At 41.3% G+C, this 19359-nt stretch overlaps 1 protein-coding gene across 1 annotated transcript in view; it reads left to right on the top strand.

Annotated features, from left to right (window-relative positions):
- Window positions 1-3580: 3580 nt before the first annotated feature.
- Window positions 3581-19359, top strand: part of IL1RAPL2 (interleukin 1 receptor accessory protein like 2) — a 376072-nt gene continuing 360293 nt past the window's right edge. The window contains exon 1 of the mRNA XM_068412045.1: window positions 3581-3662. Coding sequence (XP_068268146.1) covers window positions 3581-3662 — 82 coding nt within the window. The remainder of the gene's footprint in view (window positions 3663-19359) is intronic.

Below are 19359 nucleotides of genomic sequence, written 5' to 3'. Positions count from 1 at the left end.
AATATTAATGCTCCAGTTTCCTTCTTGTTTCTAAGTGCTTTCTTCTAACCTTGTCACTTGAGATTCTTCTGAGTCTGGGAAGCTATGCGAGCTGAAGCGCATGCTGGAAGGACAGCAAGCAGTACATGAAGAAAATGGACAGAGTTTCCCAAGCCCTGCTTTCTGGGGACTTGGAAGAAAGAACTAAGTTTGTCAACACAGGTGAAGGGCATTAGGCAGCATATGGGAGTCAGGGTTTCTGTTAGAAGAACAGAGTCTGTGCTGCATCACAGCCTGGTCCCCTTGTTGCTGGGTGCCTACAGCAGACTGGGAAAGCTGCCCGGAGTCTGTGGTCTGTGGCATCAAACAGTTTGAGGAGGGAAGGGGTGGCCTTGTTAGCAGTGGAATGACTGAGAATGAAGTTGTCACACTTTGCTTCTCCTACATTTCTCCCTCTGATGGTAGCAACCTCCCTTTACTTATCTCGATACAAATGCAACCTGGCAGGTCACAACAAGGGCTGGATTGTTTAGTGTTTCTTGTTTAGTGATTCTTTCAGCCTTCTCAACGAGCACTTTATTCTATGTCTCTCTTCTCCTCTCAGTGATCTTGGGCAAATTAGCTGTAATTGGTATTTCTGTATCCTTGTTAAGTAAGATGTTGTCTGCTCTTCTGGGAATGGTCCTAAACTTGGTCACTTTCTTGTCAGGTGTGTCCAGTAGAGCACTATGTTCTTGTTACAGCTGTGAGCCCCTACTCACAGCTGCTTGGAGTTGGCAGCATCAGAGTAAGTAGCTCCTCAGGAAACTGCTGCTCAGTGCCTGTGAGGGGAAAGTTTGTCAGATAACAAAATCAGCCATACTTGGAGGAAAATGCCTCAATTATAGGAAAATGGTATGGAATGTTAACTGCTTTGTCCCATCTCATATCTCTTCAAGCTAGCACAGTTTTATTCGTGTTCTTCATCGGATCATAGACAGTCTCCCACTCATTCATTTCCAGAAGTCCTAGTAGGTCTAGTAGAGGAGTGTCTTAAGACTCTAGTCCATCCCACTGCCTGATAGGTGAGCGAATGGCCCAGAGGAGGGAGTTATGAGACTGGTCCCATTGAGAGACATGGTGGAAGTCTTGGCAGGCTCTGCCCCAGAAATCTCCTGAGCAAATTAAGCAACTTTGTCCTGGACACATACAACCTTCCCTCTTCTGGCTGCTTGATATTCTTCTAGGGGAAATACATCTTATACTGTCCTTTGTGTTCTTTGTCAAATTGTATGTTAAAAAAATCTACGATACAGCCGTTTGAACAGCCTTGTTGTCCATAGCTGTCTGCTGTCTCAGGCCAGTAACCAGCTGACCCACTGGTCACACTGGTGTGACTGATCCTACCTTCTTCTGGTCGGATGTCAAGGATGGTGAAGATGACACCTCAAACTCTGATGTGCATTTTCATGCCTTCAGTGGGGTTGTGTCAGATGTGACAAGCTGAGGCTCTGGGCTAGGCTGTGAATGACTGGGTGGTGGAGTAGTTTCTTGTCCTTTTCCTGCTGTATTTTCTTGATTTTTGCAGGTACAGAGACTGACTGCCTTGGCAAGGCCAGGGCTTCAAACAGCAAAACTCCTATCAATGCTGACAAGAACCAAGAATTTTCCCTTATCTCTAGCATGAATGTTGGCTGGCAGAACTTGCTTTGAATTTTTAAGTGTATTTAATGCAGCATAGCTTGTTTGGGGTGGGGATGGAGGGACCACATGAAAAAATACCTAGGAGGTACGTACCTCAGCTGTAATAACTGAAGGGAGAAAAGTGGAGAAAGTAATTTGCAAAGCTACACTTGAAAATCATTCTAGCATAACATCATCATTACAATTATCTGTCAAAAGATTTAGTTCAATTACTTTTTTTAAGCTCTCTTGTCAAGATGGCCTTGCTTGTTTCAGGATTTTGGTACTCCAAGGAGAGGTTAAGGAAGAATGAATACTAATTCTGCCATTAGCCGCTGTCAGACAGCCTTCAGCACGTAGTATTCCTTGAAAACTACTTTAGCATCGTTACTGTGGGGAATCAATAGGCATAAAGTGCCCATGGGAACATAGAATTCGGGGTGGGGGGGATGAAATCCACTGGCTATTTGTAGCTCACAGTACGATAAGGTGAGAGGGGTAAAACTTCACTTGTAAGTGGTAATTTTGAAATAATTGAATAGCAGCATAATTGCTGTCGTGTAAAAGATTATACATGGTTCCTTACATTTTCTTCACACAACAGTAGGCTGGTAGTAAAATTACAAGGGAAGAATATTTGATGTAATAAGCTCAAATTAAACTGAATAATTTTCATCGAACTGCAGGGCATTGCACCCTCTTGCTGGTTTATGACGGAGAGCAAATGTTTAGAGCTACGGGGGTCTGGGCTGGTCCCAAAGTTGAGGGTGCCTCTGAGTGGGCTGGGTGGGTGGATGTGGAATGATTCTGTTTTGTTGGCCCTTGTTTTAACTACTAATGCAGGTAGTTTTGTGCATTTCTGTTTAAAAGAAACTGCTGTAAAATATTTGCTGAATCTTTTGGAGCAAATAGTAATTTCATACTGATTTAGATGATTGCACTTTTTATCTGAGAGTAAGGGTCCTGGTCTAAAGTCTGTATCTGGAGATGAATTCCTGGAGTCTAAATATATCAAGCCACTTAAAGGCCTCTGACTTCCAGCTAAGCATATATTTGAGGAGTCCAGCTTATAATTAAGCATCTCTCTCTCATTTAGAGATGGGCTTTGCTGAGTTCAGATTTGTTCTACCTGTTTTGAAGTGCAGAGGAGCCTGAGTTTGCTCTTGCTATGTTTTCTTGAATGACCTCGTACTTTTAAATGAAAACAGAATTAGTTCCAGTAATTATATAAAATTAAAAATACAATTTTAAACTAGATTTTTTCTTTTTTTTTTAATGTACATAATACAAAGTAGGTAGTAAAGTTCACAGGAGAGACTCATTTTATCTTTTTAATAAGAATCCTGAGACCTGCATTCATTGATTTCTCAATTTTGTTCACCTGTCTTTACCTCATTTTATAGGAGGAATCTCTGGAATAGCATTAATTCATTGTAAGAGCTTTTACAAGGTCACCAGTGGGAAAATAAGGTCGCAAAGAGAAATTGCATGAATAACCTACTCTTTGTCTTTTCCTGAACAGTGTGAAATTTATTTAAGCATGTGGCCTGTTTGAATGAGAGAAAACTAATCATGGCCGTCAGGGTCTCCCCCTTAAATAACATACAAAAATCTGCCAGCTTAGACCCATACTATTTCAAATAAACAGTTAAGTCTTGTTTTTTTTTTTAAGCAAAATAATTTTTTCAAAATGTCATTTAAAAAAACCCAACCATTTTGTGTTATAGTCAGAGATAAATTATTCATAGACAGTTACTTTGAACTATTATGTTTTCCTACCTTTGCATAAAAATAAACCCAGAAGTCACTAGATTAAGCCATTGCCCTGTAATGATTCTTTGAGAAATGTTTTAACTGTAGCTGCTGCTTTGTTGTAGTGCAGAGCTGTGATTCAGACTTCATACTATGTTTGCATTTCAGCTGTCACAGAAAGTGAAAGATGAAGCCTTTTGTGCTCTTGGTTCTTGTGATCTGTACTGTAGTCAGCATGAATTTGAAGCTCGTGTCAAAGAGAAATTCTGGTAAGTCACAGCAAAATATTTTTACTTTTGAATCTGGACCTAGTACTCATGCAATCAAGCATTTTAGATGGCTGCTTTTTGTTTTGCATATATGCTTCTTGTTCTCTTCTGCAAAAAAAAAAAAAAAATCATAACCAATATGGTTTGCTTACCAGATGTTACAGGATGAATTTTCTCACTATAATGTTCTGTTGATGTGACTTTAAGCTATTTGAAAGTGTCCTGATGTTTTCTTTTATTAAAAAAAAAAAAGAAAAAGAAAAAGAAAAGGTTGATCTGATTGAAAATGAGCAAAGGTAATAATGGCTTTGGCATTGTTTTAACAGCCAATCTTTTATTTATGCTAAGGAGGGATTTTCTTAACTGTGGATGTGGTTTGTGGGGACTTTTAAGTCTGGATGATTTTTTTTGTATGTTGGAAGGGCATCTTTGAAAAAGTCATGCCAGCCATGTGTGATCATATATACGGTTAACTGGGAAGAGCTTTCCTGGGTAGATAATCTCTTGATTATTCTGGCAGTGGAAGGGAGTGGGAGCTGGTTTATGTTTACATCTGCTTTTGAAACCTGCTAATAGTAACAGAACGCTTCAAAGAAGCATTAGAGTATCTCCTTCCAGGATAGACAGTTGATCTGGATGGTGTTTCATCTGTGTTAGAGCCTGAAGTGACTTCTAGTCCATGCAGCTCTCCCCCCTCAAAGTGGGGACTGTTTGCCTTTCTCAAATAATCTGTGAGTTTGGAAGGCCTTTGGGCAGACAAGTAGGTTAGCTGCAGTGTTGCACAGTGGTGTTAGTCTGCTGGAGCCTTGTGTATGTGGGCAGGTAACTGATGCAGGGTAAATGTACTTTTAAACTTGCATGTTAACTTACTCATTTTTTCCCTCTACTTGTGTCCTGTACATACAAGTGTGAGGGCTTCCATTGGTCTTAATGTCCTCAGTGTCTTCAGCCAACACTTTCATCAATGCAGGTACAAACAGAAATTACTGACTTTAGTTGGTGCGGCCAGTTTTAAGTTTAATTTCTGCATTTCTTGAGAATGGAGGAGAACAGTTATTGGTCCATCTCTTATAAAGAATTAGATGTCACATCCCAGGCTAGGAAGTGTTACTCTGGGAACCACCAGATGCTAGGCTGAATTCTTTCTGCTGGGCTAGAAAGTAAAAATGGATGTTGCTAAATCAAACTAGTCTACAGCCTTTTGTTGTGGTTATTGTGCCCTGAGCCCTGTTTGCCCTGTGAGAGCAGTCATGGATATCGGGATCTGGCTACAGTGGAGTTTGTTCTAAACTCTGCTAAGGGTGATGGTGTTCCTGTTTTTCAGAACTGCCATTAGTGGCCTGGATGGGAACCCCTATGAGAACCATAATCCATATAATTGAGCAGCCTTGATTCACTGGTGCCAGGCAACACCACCTGGCTGCAAGGAAGAGCCTTTGCATTTCCCTTATCAGAAGTACGCATCTGTAGAAGTAACATGCCTGTGGTTATAGCATCATTCAGCTGGTAGTTTACCTTTAATCACATTTTAGTGATTTGGTTTTTTTTTTAATCTGCTTTCTTTGACTCTGCAGAATGTCTTGTGTTATTGGCAGCTGTTGACAGTATCAATTCAGGTTGAGTACTGGTGGGAAAAATGCTTTAATGTGTTAGACTGCCTATTGCTAAATATAACCCACTAGTGAATAGCTGGTTGTTTTTCTTTTCATTTGATTGAGTTAGTATGTGTTGAGTATAGGATGAAGGGGAAAAATGCATGTAAAGTAAAATTATAGTTTCTTTGCAAGTACATGATCATGAAGTTGGTTTTCACCTTCAGTATTCATTCTGTTATATGTGCTGATTTTTAGGTTGCTGTGTGGAGCAAACTATTGATTTCTTTTTTTTTTTTTCCTTTTTCTCTTTCTACCACATTGTGTGTAAAATACATTTTCTGTTTCTGTGGTTTCAGCACTTGGAGGAAAATTGATAATTTGACTCCCTTTCTGAAAGGGGGCTTTAGATATGAAGGATTGCTTGGGGCTTCACTAAATGTTGTATGTTGTGAAGGGACAGATGCTCCAGAGGCTTCTGAACTGTAACTATTTGTATTGTTATTTAAGTAGAAGATCAGAGATAGTGGATGGATGCAGCCAGGAAAATGCATGAAGAAACAGTGAGACCATGTTGCTCGATAGCTTGACAGTAGCTGAGCATGCTGGTGCTGTAGTTCAGGGTCTTTTTTTTACTGGTGTCTTGATAAAGGAGAGTGGGAAGGGGAAAGTAATTTACTGGTTATTTGTGGGCAGCTGTACTGCAGTGTAAACAGCAGGATGTCTGATAGCAGGAAAACTGTTTTAGCTGTGGATGAGAGCAAGGAGGGGAGTGGATGGGGTGCCCAAATAACACCCTGTGGACAGAATCCCTGCAGCAGTGTTCTGGGTGGATTTTGTAGTCTTGGGTCTTGCTGGCTATTGGTATGGGATGTCTAAGCTGGTGAGCATCCTTAAAAGGGGAAGGGAAATTGTGCAGACAGTTACGTAGAGCTGTGTGAAGCAGTGCACAGAAAGTGCTGACACTGATGATAAAGACAGATTTGGGCTAGTAGGGCAATAGACCAGCAAAATCAGGGTATCAGTTTCTTTGCTGACTTATGTAGACTGGCATTTTGCCAAGCAATATGTAGAATTATTGCATGAATGGCCAGAGTTGTGATTAGTGTTAAGTACAAGAGCAATTATGAAGTTGACTAGCATGGGTGTAATATCACACAATAGAATATATCTTGTTTAAGGGGTAGGGAGAATCTAAAGAGAGCTGAGTTGAAGAGGACTTGGGGTAGAGCAATGAGAAGGTGCGGTGTTGTCTTCAGGTAATGCAAAGGCATCGCTAAAATCGAGGCAGTCAAAAGGGGGGCAGAATGTCCAGAAGGGTGTTATCAGTGAAACTGAAGTTGCCTTAAAGAGAACAGGGGTTTGGCTAGGAAGGCATCTTCAGAGGCTGGTGGGAAAATATTCCTTCGAAGCCAAGGAATGGAAACCCAAGGGGAAAAAGTTGAGGATGAGAACTCCAGACAGCAAATGGAGACAGTACACAGGGGCTGGACAACAGGCAAGAGTCATTAAAGAAACATGAGGAGTGGAGGATCTAAGATGTCAAACAGAAGGTGATGAAATGGTGCTCCAGCTGGAAGCATAGGATTAAAGTTGGCTGACGAAACAGTCCTTCTGGAAGGGGAGAGAACGGAACTGAAAGAGATTTGTCTTGTGTCCTTTACTTACCCTTTGTTATAGATCCAGGTGTCCGTATTTCCATTTGGAGAGGACAAACAAGAATGCATGTGAGGGCTGCAGATAGGTTTTAGAGTACCTTGCAATGCTGCAAAAATGACACAGAAACTTGTAGCAAGACAAATTTGTTTGGCTGCTTCTCACTTGAGATGTGATGCCAAAATAATTAAAATGGGTGAGCTAGTCAGTTAATTACGCTAGTCAGATTCTTCGTTACAGGCAGCAACTTCCAGATGCTCCAGAAGAATTCTGTCATGTCTACAGAGTAATGATTGCTGTTTGTGGTGGGAACAGAACAGTTTGCCTCAAGCATCTGTGTGAATGTAATGTTGACTGAAGTTTCACAGGCATTTCTTAACATTAAGAAGCTTTTTTGAAAGCTGCAGGTCGTCCTTTTTGCCTGCTTTAAGTACAACTGAGCAAACAGCTAATGCTGGGACTGCAGCCTTAGCAATAGCCTAGCAAGGGTATTTTACAGGTGGAGGTTATACAAATAAATTAAGGATGTGGGAGCTGCTAGGTTCCCAGCAGGTAGGTGATTTCCTTTTAATCTGGTTAAGTGACTTCTTTTCCCAAGCCCTTTGTATATAGTGCTTTGAATAATCATAGCAGGGAATATAAAACCAATTAAAAAATAATTTCATTTTTTAAGCAAAAGATCTTTGAGGTTATATGTATTATATATATATTCTGTTTGACTTACTAGACATAATTTTATTAGTGAATAATTGATGCCATTCATTGTTGCTGTATTTATTTGCTGAGCTGAAATACCCTGTCTCAGCATGCTAGAGCTCCAGAGGGCATGCCAACCTTGTGTGACGGAGCATGGGCAGACATTCCCAAGGTTTCTATGAGACTGCTGGCTGCAGAGCTGGTAGTAGTCTTTCTGCGTGTTAATAGGGCTTAATTAGCTCAGGCCTGGCACTGGTATTTCCTCCATGCTACAGAGCCAGAGTCTCATGTCTTCTCCTCTGTAGTGTGTCAGATGGATGTGCTCTGGGATTCTGGCCTTCCTTCTCCTCCTCTTTATCGTGGGACCACCCGAAAGGCAGTATGCCAAAGGAGCAAGTGCATCTCTGATCCCTCACCCACTCTGTCACCCTCCACCTGCATCCAACTTTGTCACCAATGGCTTGGGAGAGAGAGGGCTTGACTTAGCATCATGCCTTGCTGTGTATGGGTATAGCCAAATTATCTTAAATTCTCTCATTGATGTTGCAATGGTTGGGACATGGTGCTTTAACACATTCATTTAGAACCTATTGGCTTGATATTTCATGCCTTTTAAATGTCATGCAACAACTTACTGTGGTCTGCTATAGATGTTTCAGGAGCCCTTCACTTTCCTACTAGTTGTCACAGCTCTAGCCTAGGATTTCCCTCTGCTCCCTTCTATGAAGCTCAGTCTTCCTGTATCGTTGCCTGATCGCTTTGGCCATGGAAACCGTGACATACATGGAAGTGGAGGTGTTCGTCCTTCAGAGGTGACTCATGGATTTGTGCCTGGAGTGGGATATTCTAGAGGAGCCTAACTTAAAAGTCCATTGCTCCTGCTGGAATGGGCCTCTGGAGGGCTGCAGGATGAGCACTCACAGTTGCCATTTGCTTGTTGTTTGCAATTGCGTCTGCCTGAAGAGCTAACTTTTGGCCCTGATGTAAAATGCATGGCTGTGAGCCCTCCCAATTCCTGAGATACGAGTGATGCAAAAGGGGCTTTCAGCTTTTAATTCCTGCAAATAACATGCAGACATAGAGGAAGTGGGAGCTTGGCACACTGATCTCTTACTTTTCCCAGAAGGTGTTAAGTTATTCACAGCTCCAGCAAACAAAGTCGAGGTCACTGTTGTTCTAAGCTGTCATCAGTGCAGGAATGTACAGTCCCTCTTGCATACGGTTGTGTCTGCTCACGGGCTCACGGCTGTTCTCCATCTGTTCGGTTTGGGACAGCGGGAAGCGAGGAGCCAGGCTCCTGTGCCCAGTCAGGTCTCAGGGGGCTACCAGCAAGTAAGCTGTGAAGCGCGGGTAGTCTGCACACCTCGTTACGTGAGTCTCAGCCTTGGTTTCCTCTCTTCTAGACAGAAAGCGGCATTGCAGCTAGACAGGCCTATCTGGGAGACAGCTGGCAGCATTTAGACGTTCTCTTTGCTGGTGGGGAGGAAGGGAGATGCATAGAGAAGAACAAGAAGGGAAATAATCTGCTAGAGGTTTGGGGTTTTTTTAGTGACCTCAACCTGACAGGGTTTAAATATTGAACATATTTAAATACTGAAATTTTTAGCTATTACAGTTGTTTAAAATGAGTTCATGTATAATTAAAACAATTAAAATATTGAGCTGATACTTAAATATTAAAGCTAGACTCCTTTCCCAAAAGGGAAACTGCAGCTGTATCTGAATAAAATAAATGAACACAATTAAATTGTTCCAAACTGCAGTAAATCATAAAGGTAGGATCTTTAGGGATAGGGGGAAATAAGCAAGGCATGAAAGAAATGTCATTTCCTCAGTTAAAAAAATCTATAATCTTCCACTTTTGCAGTGGGCATCGTGTCAGCTGCCTGGCTATCTGTTCTACATCTAGCTGCAGCACGTAGGAGTTTATTAATAGTATCTGAACCTCTAATAGACAAAGCATCATGATTGAGAAATCTTCCGGCTCTGTGACTTTAACTGGATAATACTTTTTTTTCCTCCCCAAAATGAGGCATTTTTAAGTGAAACAGCTAATGTATCAAGGTGTCTTTGCTTTGTTTTCTTTAAGATCCTAAATAGAAATTTTAAGAGAGATCTTCATTTCACTATTTCTGGTGTGCTCACTTTGAGGGTGTGTGTTCCAGGTTCGTGTCCTTACTCTGAAACTGACTGTCCTGACAGGGAAAGTTGTTCTGACATGTTTTGTTTTTCATCTTGTTCATGAAAATATTTTGGGAAGGTCTGTCTTACCTAATGTTCAAATGAAAGCATAAATAATACGGCTGCAAACTTACCCAGAACACAGTCTTCAAGCTCAGCACATTCACTAGTCCTAGAGATGAGTGTCTGCTCAGTTTGGGACATCTGTTGGTGACACAGAGGCTCGGAGGTAACCTAGGGGGGTATGGACCTATAGGAGCTATAAGGAATCTGTGATGTTATGGATTAACTTTGGGTCAACTCCTGACCAGGAACAGTTCTGAAGTGTGCTCAGGTTTTTGTAACCTGAATACATGTTTAAGGTAGGTTTTACAGGCTGCTGCATATATTGGAAGGAACGTAATTAAGACTGCTTAGATTGAACTAGGTATGAATTTTAATACCCATTCTCATATCTCTGTCCACTGAATTTAAAGCACTTTTTCTACTTTACTTTCAGACCCTTGCTGCTTGTTTGAAGTGGATTTCAGTTTTAAAGTGCTAGTCCCTGTGACACATTGTATCAGAGACTTCTTTTTTACTTGTTTTTGCCATTAATGTAGCTGTGAAATTGGCAGTAAAATTGTGAGGTAGGAGAAGTTGGCATCCCTGTGGGAAATAGTGAGAGAAATGAGAATTACAATGCATTTTTGGTTCTTTTTTGGCATGCAAGTTTGGAGAAATTGATTTTACAAATAATAAAGGAAACATCAGAGGTTTCCCTTTTCAGGAGGTGCAGAGTTAAGTATTTCAAGTTGTTGACCTCTGAAGAAGAAAGGAACTCTCTTTAGTGCAGTGCATGTATGTGCAAACATTAGTATCTAGACCTGCGTGCAACTGTTGTGGTACTGTTATAACTTGCTAAAGTAGTAAATGATTGCCTGTCTATGAGTTGAAAGCAAAATTGATCTGAGCTTCTGTGTCGCCTCTAGAGTGTACATTTTATCACTTTATCATAACGCTTTCAAATCCAATTGATTCTTTCCTACAAGAAGCATGATTAGTACTTATAATACATACTGATATGAAAACCTACAGTGCTCCGCTGCTGGAGACAGAGACTTAGATTAAAGTTAAGCTTTCGACCTGAGCGCTTTGCTATTCCGAGACACGGTAACCAGGCTGCCCGTGCCTGCCAGCCTCTGCCATCAGTTCCTTCTCTCTTGCCCTCCCCGTGTGGTTCCTCGTTCGAGGCAGGAACAGAGGCAATGTGAGGATATTTCTGTTAGCTTGACTTGTTTTAAACCTCCTCCACCTTTGAGATTCACAGAACTGTAGCTCTGTTGTGCTGTGTATGACCTGTGGAAACTCACTCCCTGTCACTCACTCTTTTTTTTTTTTTTTTTTTTTTGAGGAAGGTGTTTTGACACTTCAGTCTAAGACAGGTGCAGTTGGTTTGCATCTTTGAGGGATGAGTATTGCTTTAAAAAGGTATCATCTACTGAGATTTCTGCATCCATTATTCCAGATGGGAAATTAAATAGTAATTGACTAAGTAGGAGACAGTTTGATCCAGACAGCTGTAAGCATTGTTCAGTGGTTTTTAATAAAGAAACTGGAGGCAGTAGCAGTACCTGGCATGAGTCTCTTGTACCTGGCTGTCTCATTCCTGTTGCTGTAATGAAGTGGAAGGAATAGGAACCTGCATCAGACCCTGACTGCTAACCTGACCTACCAGCCCCTCTGGGGCAGGAGGCGTCAGGGAAAGTGGTACATGTCAGGGCAAGCTCCCGAGGGGTTCAGCTCCCCTTTCAGTGAACAGGCCTGAAACAGGGCAAAAGGGAAAGCCTGAAGTTCCCAAATTCCTTTCTAATGTTTAAAGTAGAATATTTTGTATGTCACTCTTGTGTCTGGGGGACAGCCTGCTGTTTCAGTATCCAGTAACCATGCATCCAGTTTCAATGTTTGTTAGGGCTGTGTAGTAGAGGCTTTAAAACATGACAGTAATAGTATTTTTTTGGACTTTCAGTATTCTGGTTGTGCTTTGTTACCTTGGCAGGGTTTTTCTTAGTCTCATGGGACTATTTGGTGTTTCCAGTAAACATCTGCTATGGTGGTATTTAACACAAATGCTTTTTGTCTCTAATGTTTGCATCACAGTTATTCCCATTTTACAGATGGTAGAAAATCATCCAGAGTCAAAGTGATGTTAAGGTTGCCCAGCACACTGAAGGTGATGTGGGGGAATAACACATAAATAAAATGTTTCCCTCTGTTGTATTACGTTGCTAATGCCTTAGGCAAGGATAAAGAAACCACTACTGTCTCCTAGAGAAGTTTTGAGGCTAAATAAGCATGTGTGTAGAATGTGCGTTTATGGTCTTGGATACCTGTGCTAGGGAAAAGTGTTTGGCATTTCTGTTCTTTTTCAGTAGAAGATAGTAAGATGTGTCTGCTAGAAATGGAGGAGGAAGAGAAGGACAGAGATTCTGCTGTACCGGGTTCTGTGCACTAGCTTTAGGCTAAGAGCTTTTGCCTTTGAGTGTTACAAGTCTGTTGCGTGTATTGGCTGTAAGCTGTCCTCCCAGCTTATAGTGGGGACACAGGAGGAAAAAACAAGTTAGGGCTGTAAAGGGGCATATGGAATACCTGAGGGACCATGAGCCTTGGAGACGCCAATCAAGTCTCTTGGGTAACTAAGTTTATAGAAACCTGTGAATATACTTACCCCTATAATCTAAAGAACATTTGCTGATCATTAACTGCAGTGACTCTGCAGGCAGTCAGCTGTGTTTGAGCCACTCTGGCCTCCATCTGTGCTTACCTAATAGCTGCCTTTAGATTTTTAGCAACACCAGGAACTGGAGTTCTGTCATCAGATGTGTGAATAGCTTAAAACAGCTTTATCCAAGGACACCTCAGTGTATAGTCTAACCAGATGTTCATGTTTGTTTAAAGAAATGCTGGTGCTTTCATCCTACTGTACAAATGCATATAAAATTTGAGTGCAAAGTTGTTTGACAGATTTTTTTTTTAAATTAATTTTTTATTATTTGAGAGTTAATGGATTTTGTCTGATATGTTGAAGATAGAATTGACTTAATATTTGTGAAGACTGATGTTAATATAGTAGATCAGATTTTTCACAAGGCAACAGGAGTTGTTCTTGGATTTAAGCATTAAGTTTTTGTTTTCCTGATGCATTCTGTGATCCTGAGGTTATTTGGATCAATGTACAGAGCCACTTCATGCATGCTTTTGCTGTCTTACATGTTCAGCCAAACAGATATGTGGGTGGGCCTGGAAGGGGAAGAGTAGTGTGTGATATAATAATTCTGATGTCTTTGAGCTAATGGTAAAATGCAGAAATATAGTCACATTCTGCAGAATGGGGCTCGTCAGAATTTCTTTTTCAGTGATACAAGTTCATTTTGAAGAGTAAATTTCCTGAGATGGATACATTTAATAAGCAATGGAAAACTGCTGGAACATGAATCAAAGGCAGGATTATTCCCAGGGTCCATATCTCTGGGGCATTCGAGAGTTGCAGCTGAACGCTAGGACTTCGGAGGTCCTTGATATGGTTGTCAGATGAAGCAGCTGGAAGATTATGAACACATAGCGGTCAGGACCCTGCTGTTTCTGGGATTCCCTGCTGGGAAGCAGTTGGCCACGTCAAATCTCTTGGGTTGCCTGCAGAGGGGATCTGAAAACTGGGAAAGTGAGAGTGCTTTAGTGGAGCCAGTTCATCCCACAGGCTTTCTCATGGCTCCTAGGTTGGAGGTGGACCTGCAGCCACCAGCACTGCTCTCTGGCACACCTTCTGGGCATGCTTCTTCCACTCTAGTTGCAGGCTCCTATTGCAGAGTATGTTTTATTGAGAAAATAAACCAATTTTAAAGTATTTCTGAAACCCGTCTGTTCTGGTACTTGTGGTTTAGAAAAGCAAATTTGAAACTCAAGCCAAGAAAATAATTACTGTAGATTTGAGCCCTTGAATCTATTACTTATTTTTGATGTGACCTTGAAAATCTTGTCCCGTTATATAAAGCCAGAGAGGTGTGAATAATGGTGTGGTTTTAGACAATCAAAATAAGGAAAGAAATTAGGATGTGTGTCACAAGTGACATTTTGGATGTAATATTGTCATTCAAAATGACATCTGTAATTTTAGGCAAATCAGGGGACTACAGTAGAAACTGCACTTAGGAGTGAAGTGGCTCAGCTTTATTGGAGCAGATTGAAAGCTGAAGCTTTTTGGCTGGCTTCTGATGTAGGTTAACATAATTCTTATTCACCGTGACTTTACATCGTATTATTTACAGCATGATGATTTTTTTTATCTGGATTGGGTGATTAAATTTGGTCTTTACTGTTTAGTGTTTATTGCAAATGGTTTTGTTCCAACTGCAAAACATGCCCCTGACTTAGTGTGTGACACATGAAACCTAAATTCAGCCACCTGGGATGCCTGGCTGCAACTGTTTTGGACCTTACAAAGGGAAAGTGTAAAGCTCAACTGATGAAGAAAGGGTATTTATTAAATCCTATTTTAGAAATGTCTACAAATGAACTGTTCCTTTTGCTGTCCTCCATAAAGAGCTGTAATTGATGGTTTTCTCTGAAGGACACAGATCCCATGTGACTGTTGGTTGTCCAGCATGCTCTTGTGTTAAGTCTCTTGCAGAATGTGTCACCAACTTGCTTCATTTTGTAGTGAGGAAGACCCTTGGCGTGCTATAGTATTTAGTTGTTGTCTTTTTGGAACAATTCCCCCTCCTGTAGTGAAATGCTGGATACCTTGGTCATGAGAGCTTAAAAAAAATTACAAATTCCACAATGTGGTTGTAGAATGGCTTGGTAATGTCAAACCAAGTTGAAATGTTACATTAAGTCTCTTATTGGTGTGTAAATATGAGCATCCTCAAGGGAGGCAAGTGTTTTGCTTGCTGGGGGCTGCTGGGCACAAGCTCTCCTCGATAACAGTTTCACTGCTGTGATTGGAGTTGGCATGTTTTTCAGGTCCGTGCAAGACAAGCGCATCCTTTCCTGCACATAGGGTTGCCCTTTCAGAATCACGATGTGTAATATACTTGTAAAAATCAGATCTCCTTTAGTGGTTTTATTGTGCACGTGAAAGTTGTCCTTTATCAATGTAATTACTGAGATAATTTAATACTCATTCTATGCTTTACTACAGCGCTTTCCAGCAGGGAGCTGTAAAAGGTAATTTTGATCTCCTTAAACTTTGTTTAGGTTATTAAGAAATATTTTTTAGTGGCAGAAGAGGGAATTGTATTTTTGCATAATCTAATAGCCCCTTAAGGCTCACCTTTTAAAATCACATCAGTCAGATAAAGGACGAGATGGGAGCAGTCAGTCATCTTGCTAAGTGTTCAGTGGTTCTTGAGCATGCAGCATCCACGGCTGGCGATCCCCCGCTGCAGAGCTGTGCAGCATTTGGTGGTAGTTGGTGTCAGATTTTTCCAAATGACTGGAAGGTGAGAGGAAATAAAACATCAAAGGTCTTGTGTGAGCATGGTACTGGCTCTTCCAGTCCATCCTTCGAGGTGTTATTAAAGGTATCTTAGTGCCCCAAACAGTCTAGAGCAAGGGAGAGGGCTGAGCTACCCCTTTTGCAGGATGCTGTTCCCCGTCTCAGCTGCGTTGGGAAGCAGCGGTGCAGCCCCTGCTCAGGGTGGTCCCAGCAGGGTCTTCTCAAGCTTGTGTCCCACACAGGGTTTGGGCTCTGCTCTAAGGAGTTGGACTGGGATGTGTCATGTTCCTCTCTTTCATTTTCGTCTTTGAGAAACTTTCTTTAGAATGGATAAGCCGTAATATGGCAGGAGAATTAACCAGAGGAAGCTGCTATGTAAAGCGAGTGAGGAGCTTATTAATTGCTAAAAAAATTAGGCCGTCTCCATCTGAGTAATCGGTGTTGGCTGGCTGGCCTTAGTCTAAGAAGTAGCTCATTAGTAGAATACACACAGATGGTACTGTGCTCTAAGGTATTTAAAACATACAGGCAGAGAGCTGTATTAATAAGGCAAACCTGTCCTTAGTCTCCATGACTGAGTTTGCTACAAGCAGCAGAGGAAACAGTGTCATTTGGTGAATATTATTAGGTAAATGCATTTCCATAAATTTATTTAGTTTTCACATTTTTCTGCAGATAACAGATTATGATAAATACTCAAAGTAATTTACTGTTTCTGGAAAAATTATGTTGCAAGAACGGACTTACAATAACTACTTCATTTGTTCAGTACCTAATTTACCCATATAATTGCCTAGAGGGAGAGTTGTATTCAGCACCTAATTTTTATTTGGAATATATATATAGTTTTTTGCTTTTTGTTCTTTCTTATCATGTTTTTCTGTATGCAGTTTGTTAACAGTTTATTCAAAATAAGACCTTTTTTTCTAAATGAGTTGAGTTCCTTCTGCAAATGGTAGTGGACAGCAGAACAAGAAATGACCCACCAGGGATGACAGAAAGCACAGAGCCTGGAGCCCCCAGCAGTGCTGGGGGAAGGAGCCCTCTGGAGCAGGTGAGCAGGGGCTGAGGGGGGCACCGCCGGCTGCCTTCCAAACCTGCCAGAGCAGCTGAGGCTGCGCAGCTGTGGAGAGGTGCTGCCCTGGCTCTCCTGACTTCAAAGCTCTAGGGTAAATTCAGAGGTGATAATAATCATGGTTTCGTTTTCAAGTGACAAACTCACCCTCTGTTCCTCATCCCATGTGTCTCACTGAATGGAGAACTGTTCCATCCCTCCTTCAGGCAGTCTCTTTTTTGCCTGAGCAGGGTCTGAGCCCATCTTATAATTACTGTTGTCCACTAGTGCACTTGACTGTGAGCAGTGATGCTCTCTTTCCTCACCCCATCTGTGAATTCGTAAATACATTGGCTTTCCTGTTTAAGAGACTTTTAACATTAAGACTAGGCCAGGGAAGAAATGGGCTCCCTCAGATAATAGTTCTTCCCCAAACAGTCAGAGTTTGGTCTCCTCTGTAGTTACACTTTGTTTAGAGCTACTTTTCCCATCAGTGCTTGCATGTCTTTGTCATGAACTGTGATAAGTTCTGTCTAATGAAAGGATTTAATGTTTCCCTTGTTGATTCTCTGCAGACTCGGTGCATTTCACCCCTTCCTTGGGGGATTTAAATAGAGCTGCTAGTTACACCCTTCTGGTGCACATTTTTTCCACCAAGCCCTAAACAAAGCTTTTTGTTGCATTTTCAGTGAATATAACATACGTTGTTGCTTCACTCTGTTTTTCATTTCTGATAGATTGGATGGCTGTTATTGGAGTGTATGCTGTCATTGAAAAGAACGGTTCTGCTTCAGCTTGATTTAGTCTTTGCTTTGTCGAGTATGTGCAAGTTTCAGTGCAATTTTGGTAGATCTTTCTGAGTTAATGTTTGTTTTTGTGGAGTATATTTTAAAAATACTAGTCTGGACTAGGTAACTCAGGAGCAGATGTAGTCTGTGGAATATTTTAATAGTTACCATGTTGCTTTAGTGATACACAAGTGTTTTGAACGATGCTGATCCTCTCTGAGGTAGAGTACTATTCAGTTTAAGTCCTGCTTTGGGCTTATGTTCAGTCCTTGATAGCATGCGTGGTTTCCACAGCCTGCACTGGAGGGAGCAGAACTATCATGAAACAAGGTTTATTTTGTGGAACTCAAATATTTGAACCTGAAAAATTTGAAGAAACAGTGGAATGTACTTACTGCTCTGGGGCAGTGGGATTCAGTGTTTCCAAGGTCATTTAAGGATGGCTGTGAGTAGAAATGAAGCTTAGTGGTGTATCGAGAGATGAGAGGATGGGACGGATGTTGTGCAGAGGGTGGGAAGGCTTTTTGCAAGGGTGTGTGTAAAAGACTAAGGCTTTAGAAGAAAACTATTTAAGATGTTTACTTGATTAGAGATTTGGCTTGATGGAGAAGTGGGGAGGGTTTGGGGTTTACAAGGACAGCAAATCACCAAGTGATCTGATTTCCAAGGGAATTTCAGGAGTTTTGTGGCAGTGGGATTCCATAAACTGTTTGAACGTGGCAGTGTATGTAGTCTGGGAAGCGAGGAGGGCTTTTAAGTGAAGGAGTTGAAGAAGGAAGAACACTACTTCATTTTAGCTTTCAAATTGCAGGGTAATTTGATAGGGTTTACTAGTAACCCTAGGCTGTGTTTTTTTTTCTCCTGCTGTAAAGCTATTGAAGCTGATGGAATTAAACTAGGAATTAACAAACATGACTGTGTAGCAATGGGACTGTGTCTCCCTTCTGTGTGCCAAGCTTCTGCTTATTTGCTGTGATTTTTGCAAAAACATCCATTGATTTCAGTTATTCAGAAGCTAATTACCTCGTAACCCACAGGATCAAGCAGCAGAGCTGCTTATTTAGCCTATAACAACACAGTTCTTATTATGGTGCCCAGTTGTGTTGGCACTTGCTGCAGGGAACCTCCCACTGACCCTGCTTGCGAGATGGCTGCAGAGCAGGTCCCCACGCACGTATCCTGCCTCTAGACTGTGACTATTGTGCATGCAAATGGACAGCAATTATAATTTAAGTAATGAGTACTTAGTGGGTGTTGGTACTCTGTAAATTTGAAGCATTTTGAAACTGAAATTTCCCTGCTAGTGTAATTTGATGTCTGCCACAAATTGCTGAGGTGAGAACACAAGCGGGAGGAAACCAAGATATCAGTGGAAGTAGACTCTGGCAGCTCCCTCCCCTGCTGCTACCTTAGACATTGCAATGGGTAAGTGGAGAGAGAAGTGTAAATGTATCACAATAAATCCCCAGGAAGAATCTTTGCCTTTTCTAGGTAGTATCACGATGAAAATTGCACTGCAGTGGATTTTGTAGAGACCTGGCTCTTCATTAAAGTCAAGCCTGTCAGTGTGGTAGGTGTAGCAGCAGAAGTTCCCCTAGAATGACACCTTTAGTTTGACTAAACAATCAACAAATAGTTTAGTGCAGGCTGAGTTCAGGCATGCTGTGCAGATTCCTTCAGTGCATCCACTTGAAAAGGCCCTTTAATACTAAATCTGAATTTTAACTGACGTTTTGTAGCCCACAAGAGAAAAGTAATACATCACTACTATTATGTCAAAGAGAAATCCTGTGGGGGGAACTCCCGGTTGCAATTCCTCAAGCATCTTTAAGATTCTCAGAAGCAAATCAATACATTTCTCAACAATGATTATCCTTGGAAGCCTTCTCAGTTACAGATGATGTAAAGAAACAAAGCTGTGGTGGTCTCCAGCTGAGCTTTGCCTGTGAAACTGCCTTTGCAACTGGAAAGCGAAATGAAATTGTAAAACAGAACTTGGCTGTATCAATAAGCAGCTATCTTTTGTCAAGTACATGTGGTGACAAAATTACCTCTGAGGTTTGAAATGTTGTCTCATTTAAACTAAGTTCTCATGAACTGGCATTGTCTCTCTTCTGTATTTGACTGGAGTTCTTGAATGCTTCAGCTTTGTGAAGGACCAGGAGTACTTTAGTAGTGCTAATTAGAGGGCCATAGCCTGTCCTAAAGTGCTCATTTGAACTTACAGTGATAATGATAAAATACTAATCTCTCA

This window comes from Nyctibius grandis, chromosome 13, assembly GCF_013368605.1.
Source record: "Nyctibius grandis isolate bNycGra1 chromosome 13, bNycGra1.pri, whole genome shotgun sequence".
Taxonomy (NCBI): Eukaryota; Metazoa; Chordata; class Aves; order Nyctibiiformes; family Nyctibiidae; genus Nyctibius; species Nyctibius grandis.
Note: the sequence above shows the minus strand (reverse complement) of the source record. Positions and strands in the feature narration are given on the sequence as shown.